General features: G+C 37.6%; 1 protein-coding gene across 1 annotated transcript; it reads left to right on the top strand.

Annotated features, from left to right (window-relative positions):
* Window positions 1–2,340: 2,340 nt before the first annotated feature.
* rbmx2 (RNA binding motif protein X-linked 2) lies at window positions 2,341–6,857 on the top strand. Its single transcript, XM_053478088.1, has 6 exons — window positions 2,341–2,390; window positions 2,641–2,756; window positions 4,512–4,563; window positions 4,674–4,803; window positions 6,048–6,228; window positions 6,332–6,857. Exons 1-6 carry the CDS (start codon window positions 2,386–2,388, stop codon window positions 6,757–6,759), a joined length of 912 nt encoding a protein of 303 aa, XP_053334063.1. The 5' UTR covers window positions 2,341–2,385; the 3' UTR covers window positions 6,760–6,857.
* Window positions 6,858–7,661: the final 804 nt, after the last annotated feature.

Here is a 7,661-nt window from a genome sequence, read left to right as displayed (position 1 = left end):
GGCATCCTAATGGCAGCAGATTCCAATCTGTCTGCCGACTTTTATGACTTTTTGAGCATCTTAAGACCCCCAAAAGTCCCGGATGCCGAAAAAAAAGTAAACTAATCCTTAGAAGAACAAAAGGGCCCTCAGACACTACAGTATGATGACATAGGATTGATGTCATAGTGCTTGGGCCCTAATTATTTGTCACATATACCCTAGAGCACAGTGATTTTTTTATTATTATTTTTTTTTTGCATATCACAGCACGTTATGAACCTGGGGTCAGAGCACAAGTGTTAGCCAGGATACAGATCCCCTGGAACAGATAATGACAGTGAAAGACTGGTGATGCTGGGGTTTGAACCCATAACATTCTGATCAGTATCCCAGTATCGTGGGGAATCACTTTACTAGCTTATAGTTATCCATGTAGCATCATTTTTACCGATTTTTATCATAAAATTCAAAATGAACAACAGTGTGCGTTTCAAGTACATGTCGGGTCCACAGGACATGTACAACCTTAATTTATCCCGATCAGCCATAACATTTGGACCACCTAACTAATATTGAATAGGGCCCCCCTTTTGCCACCATCGTTAAAGTAACCCAAATCTTGCCCATTTTATTTTGCTTTCAAAACGTCAACTCCAGGAAAAAAGTTTTTTGCTGCCTAATACAGTATACCTCACCCACTTAACCCCCTATACCCGTCACTCGCCCTTCCCCAACTCCAAGCCGTCTTTACATGTCTAAGAAATAGTTTGATGAACAGATGAACAGTAAATATACATTCATCTGTATGTACAAGGTTAGACAGCAGGTATGTATTTAAAGAAAGGGGAAAAGAAGAGAAAAAAAGAGAGAATGAAACAAGGAGCTGGAAGTCTGGATTTTGTCTGCAAAGGAAGGGGAAAAAATGGAAAAAGAATATGAAGAAAAAATCCATACAAAAGTGAAAACAAATCAATAAAAAATGTAGTCCTATAATTATATGTACAGTATATTCAGAGTCAGTCAAAATGTATACACACTTCAGGAAAATAAAAACTTTGTATAAATATTTTAATATTGATATATATGATAAGCCATCCATCCTTCTAGGAACCTGTGTAATTTAACTATTGTATGTATTTCCATTTTGTACGACTGTGGTAGGACCTCCGGTCAACATTCACACTGTACAGGCAATTTGAGAGCGCCAGTTAGCCTAACCGGCATGTTTTTGGACCGGGGGAGGAAACGCACCAAGCACGGGGAGAACATGCAAACTCTATGCACACAGACCAGGACGCGGGAATTGAACCTAGGACCTGGAGGTGTCCAGGACAAGGCAACCGTGCTTAACACTAAGCCGCCATGCCGCCATATATAATAATCTCATGATAATAGTATGATAATGTTCTTCTTATTATATTATATACTAATATATAATATAGCATATTAATATGCTATACAGCTCTGGAAAAAATAAGAGACCACTGCAAAATAATCAGTTTATTATGTTTTTTTCTTACAGGTGCATGTATTGGTGACATAAACAGTTTTGTTAAATTTTTTGTGAAATGTATGACTTTTTGTGTACTGCTCACAATATTTCTCCTAAATTCTAAATATAACTATTGTTAACTATATACTATTATTAACCCAAGATTGTGCAGTATTGGCAGAGCTTTAATAACTCAAATCAGGGGAACAGTTCAGAAGGTACTAGGGTAACATCCCATGACTGCCATGTTGTCCCTGTTGGGCCCTTAAGCAAGGCCCTTAACCCTCGACTGTGTATAATGTACAATGAAATATAAATTTAATGTTGTTCTGAATAAGGGCGTCTGCCAAACGCTGTAATTGCAAATACTGTAATTTGTAAACAAATCGTGTTAATGCTTTGGCTAAATAACATTAAGAAATCAGTATTTGGTAGAATATCCCCGATTTGCAGTTACAGCCTTCATGTGTTTTGGCTTTCCTTCAGTTTTTCACATTGCTGTTGGGTAACTTTATACCATTTTTTTTTTAAAGAAAAAAAAAAAAGCAAACAGCTCAAGCTTTGCTTGATGGTTTGTGACCATCTGTCTTCCTCATGACATTCCAGAAGTTTCCAGGAGTAAATGCAGTGGTCTCTCTCCCTTTTTTCCCAGTGCTATAAATCAAACAATTTTTATTTTCCTGTAGTGTGTATACATTTTTAACTGTCTATATATAAAGAATGAATAAAAAATAATGTATTTGTTAAATTCTATAATACATATACAGGGTGTTTGTTTTTTTATGTTTCATTTATGTTTCGATCCGGAACGTTAAATTGCACGACGTTGTTTCCAGGAAGTTATTCCGGAAGTTAATAATGATACACCCGCCGGAAGTACATCCGTGTGTGTTCAAAAAAACAGACCGACCATGAAGTAAGTAGCATTTTTAGCGTGTTACGGTGTTAATAGTCTATTTCTAACGCTGTGTCTAAGTGTTTATAGGTTGTTATAAACACTTAGACTAGTTTATAAGTTGTGGTTGAACTTATAATAATAATGATATTAATAATAATAGTACTACTACTAATAATAATAATAATTAGAAGCTCATCTGTGCTATCTGGCTAGCATGATATCTGGCTAACTGTGTGTGTGTTTTGTCTTTTCTCCCTTGTGTAAACAGTCCTCTCACCAAAGTGAAGCTGATTAATGAGCTGAATGAGAGAGAGGCTCATCTCGGCATTAAGGACTCGGTGTCCTGGCACTCAGAGTACAAGGACAGCGCGTGGATTTTTATCGGTGAGACAAAATACATGCACATGCGCACACACCCCGAGGTGGGAATCGAACCCGGACCCTGCAGATGCAAGGCGACAGTGTGCACCATTAATCCACTAGTCCTACATTAACTTTTAGGAGTGGCTCTGAGACTCTGAGTAAATACCTGCCCTGGTCTCCATGAATACCATTTTTTGTTTAGCTGTAACTTTCACCTTGGAAGTCTCCCATTTATGGCATTTTTGCCTCCAGTCTCTCTCTTGCTTAGTGTTGAATCATGAACACCGTCCATAACCGAGGCCTGCACTTCTTTAGATGTTGTTCCGGGTTCTTCCGTGAGCTTCTAAACGAGTCGTTGTTGTGCTCTTGGAGTTTTCGTTATCTGATTAGGATAAAATCATTAGACGAGTCTATTTAAAACCACAAAAACCTGTCAACACTCACTATAACGTGCAGCCTGGCGTGATGCTTTCCTAAGAGCTGTCCTACTCCTTTGCTGAAAGTAAGAGTAGGAAGTAGGGCTGTAGCTATCGAATATTTTAGTAATCGAGCATTCGGATAAAATGTAATTTAGCTTAATTAAAAAGCAATGTAAAATATATGAGAAACGAAGATTAATTGGTTTTCTTTTTAGAAAAATCTACTTTTATTTTGTAAATGCATACAGCATTTTATCATAAATAAACATTGTCATTATTCACAATACAGTACAAGAAACAGCTTAAAGTTGACTGAGATTAATTAGGTGCATTACAGTGCCATGCATTCTTATTGTAAAGCCTTTACTCAGATGCCAAAACTAAAAAAAATTATTTCAAATGACTTTAGGTATTGAAAAAACTAAGGCACAATGTTATGCGCTAAAATGCCTCCTTGCCAGAGATTTTTTTTACAGCTAACTGTTTGTTTCTCCTTCCACTTTCTTGGGGTGACGTAAGCGCTTCTTCTTCGTCCGTGTTAAGTGGCAGCTTGCATCTGGAAGAGCGCTATGTCATGGCAAACAAATAATTGCACAAAAAAATAACGCAAGCTTTTAAAATTAATTAAAAGAAGCTTAAAGGTAGAAGATTTTGCCTCGACCATTTTTTGTAATTAGATTACTCGAGTTACTTGAGGAATCGTTTCAGCCCTAGTGGGAAGCTTCATAAATAACTTTTATGTCTTACTCTAAACTTATAAATGCATGGACTCGCGGCTCCATGACGTTATCCTAATCAGATGAAAAAGCCACTGCTGAGCACCAAAAGGAACACACGAGCCTCCTCTTCGGCACTTGGGATGGTTATATTATATTAAAGAAACGAGCGATGCAGGTTGTTTTTCGTTGCTTTCACACAGCGTAGTGTGATCTGAGGTGCTGTAAGAACAAAGTTTGATTTCTTATTGGCAACAAACCCAAACCATAGCTGTTTTAAATCCATGTTTTTGCTGTTAATAAAAAATGTAAAGCAGAAGATACCTCAGTTTATGTGGAAAAAATAAGTATGAAATGTTCTTTGATTAAGCAGTGACACATAATCTGTCACAAAAAGGATTACGTTTTTGTCCAAATGTAACTTTTATGAGCTCTGTGTCACCCAGCGTTACTAAAACGTCTCCCCTCTGCACGCGTCTCTGCCAGAACATAATTTCTTTGCTACTCCTAAATAATTAGGACACCTTCGGAGCTCTTCTATATTTTGGTGAAGATAGGAGTGCTTCCCTATTTTAAGAATGTGGATTAATTGCTCTTGTTATGATAATGATAATTTCTTTCTCTTCGACTTTAACCTGTAGGTGGATTTCCATACGAGCTGACAGAAGGAGACATCGTCTGTGTTTTTTCACAGTACGTCCTGTTTGCTATTTGTTGTAAATGTTCCAGATGTCTTCTTACTGTGAAGGTAACATTAACAAAAGTATCCAACTCATTCACTCTGTCTCCTCTCTGCGTGTCAGGTATGGAGAGATCGCCAACATCAACCTGGTGCGAGATAAGAAGACGGGAAAGTCCAAGGGGTTTTGTTTTCTCTGCTATGAGGATCAGAGAAGCACGATTCTGGCAGTGGATAACCTTAACGGCATTAAGGTAGAGACTGGGTAAATGTAGCCCGTTTCTTATAACATTATTTTTTCTCTCTTAAAAACCCAAACGGCGCATTTAAATACATGAGTTTAACATTTAGCTTCAAACTAAATTCAAGAAAAGGCTACATTGTTACTGAATCTCCTTTATGATATAGTTATTGTTTTTAAACAGACATTGAAAAACAATTCATTTGTACCACACGTGATGCCAGTGTGGAGAATAGTTTAGAGCGCCACCTGTGGGATTATAAAGAAACGGTGAAGCGTTACTGCTTGAAATCCTTCCAGGTTTGCTTCTAACACGCCTTGTGAGACTAATTAGTGCACCTGGTGTTTTGAGACTGGTGTAAGAGTATGTAATGGCTAATTCAGTCACAAAGTTTAAAGAAAAAAGGCAAATCAGAGGCTTTTTAAAGTGAGCAACTTTTGTTAATGCAAGACCATAAAAATGTTTCTGTTGCAGGAGACAAAATCGGTTTATTTCCGAAGCTGATCGGTCATGTCTGATCAAACTGAAAACCAGCCAATTCCAGTCACTGACTGATCGCCCGGGGCACAGCGGTTATAAATGTATTAAATCATTTAAAAATCACAAGGCGATTTATAAATTAGCACACAAAAAAGTTGATAGCTTATTAATTTTTTCCTCTTTTCTTTTTCTCTACTACATTTTGTTTAAACTCGTGTAACAGATGGGTTTAGTTTGTACACTTATAATTGAGGTAAATAAAAGGTACAGCGCCATCTGTTGAATTTTGAGATAAACTAATGACTTTAGAAGAGGCGTATTCCATTTAAATTTCAAAATACCACATCTTCTCTTTTCATGGGCTGATTGCGATGAAACAAAGCCTACATTTTTGCTGTATAGTTACCTCAGGCTCGGCCAAATAGACTGTCTATATGAGCTGTAACGGCTTTTCATTCATAATTACAACACAGACTCAATGCTTTATTAACATGCTATTAGTTTTCTAAACTAAACAATAATGAAGGCTAAACTAAATAAATACAAACTAACTTCAAATAAAACATTTAACTTAAGATTAAAATGAAACGAAAAACAAAAATAAACAAAAGGCTACATTGTTACTGCACAGCTCATATCTGTTATGTCACCTGATATAATTATAATTTCTAAACAAACTCAAGATAGTTTAGAGCTCCACGTGTAGGTGTAGTAAATGTATTAAAAGGTCATTCCACTGAAAATATGTGCTCACGTCACCACTTTTTCATCCGCAGATCAAAGGGCGGACGTTACGTGTGGACCACGTGGCTAATTACCGTCCACCCAAAGATTCAGAGGACATCGACGACATCACCAAACGCCTCAGGGAGGAAGGCTGCGCCCCCAAACTAGCATCTTCGTCCGAGTCGGAATCGGAAGACGAGCATCTCTTACCGATAAAGAAACCAAAAAAAGGTGAGCCTTTGATCGTTTAATAATTTATACCATTCCATCCATTCATTTATGGAGAGCATTACGATTCAGAGGAGTGATCGTGTCACATGATCTGTTTTACCAGATAAAAAAGAAAAGAAGAAAAAGAAGAAGGAGAAAAAAGAAAAGAAGAAGGAAGCGAAAGAGGAAAAGCGAACAGTGCAGACCGACCCGTCACACCCGACCGCTGGCGCGAGCGTGAAGAAGGAGAAAGAGGACGCTGGCTATGAGAAGTACATCCTGAAGGGGGCGCCGGAGACGAAGAACTTGTGGGAAAGATCAGCAGAGGATCGGAGGGGAGAGAGGGACAGAGAGAGGGACGAAAGGAGGACAGGAACGAGTAGAGACGAGGCGAGAGGGAAAGACGAGCAGAGAGCACGCGAGAACAGAGAGAGGGAAAGGGGGAAGGAGAGACCGCGAGAGAGAGACGGAGACCGGAACCGAGACAGAGACAGAAACAACAGGGACAGAGAGAGAGAAAAATGGAGAGACCGTGAATACAAACGCAACTGAGCAGTTTCGATTCGCCAGATTCCCCTGTCTGATGTTGTGGCGTCATAATGATGTTTTTGTGTTTTTCAAAAATTGTAAATAAAGTTACCTTTTTTTTTTACATTTGACATATAAATATTTTATTATTGATACAAATGATACAAGTGATACAAAGAGCAAAATAGATTTATGGTACAAGTACAGAAATTCCCAACAAAAAAACAAAAATCATAAATCACTTTAGTTCTGTCAAAGAGCTGATAAGTATTTATAGATATATATTTTTTAAATTTATTTATTTATTAGGAGAAACAAACAAAAAAAGACAAGACTGAACAGACGATGTGCACGTGATCATCTCGTACCCGTTCAACAGGAATCTAACAGCACGTCTTCACTGCTGTAGTTATTTTCAATTATTAAAATTACAATCAAATAATCTGTATAGTCACATGATCACTGGAGGATGGGAAAGAAAAAAAAACAAACTCAAAAAAGCAGAATTTACACACATATAAAGGGTTTAAAAAGCTGCGAGCGTGAAACGTAAACGCCGATGATTAATTTGTTAAAATGTAGAGATGGGAAACGCTTTCTTAATTAACGTTTAACTCTTTAGGTTAGACCGAAAGCCCGCTGAGCGCCATCTGCTGGCCGATTTCAATTTCTGCACTGCAATCCACATCATGTTAATAAAAACTTTACCAATGAGGTCTTTGGAGGTAGCTAAACCTTATTATACACACACATTGATTTCAGTAAATTTCTAAAGAAGGAATCTAAACTATTTTATTTATGAATAAATAAAACAAAACACTTTTTTTGCCTTTTGTTTTAGGACTCGGCGAAAGTCATGCTTTCAGTCCGAGTTGTTCATTAGGGCTGTACATCACGACGATAAAACATCACACGTAGGGCTGTGG

The sequence above is a fragment of the Clarias gariepinus genome, chromosome 19, assembly GCF_024256425.1.
Source record: "Clarias gariepinus isolate MV-2021 ecotype Netherlands chromosome 19, CGAR_prim_01v2, whole genome shotgun sequence".
NCBI lineage: Eukaryota > Metazoa > Chordata > Actinopteri > Siluriformes > Clariidae > Clarias > Clarias gariepinus.
This window is presented reverse-complemented; position numbering and strand designations above follow the sequence as displayed.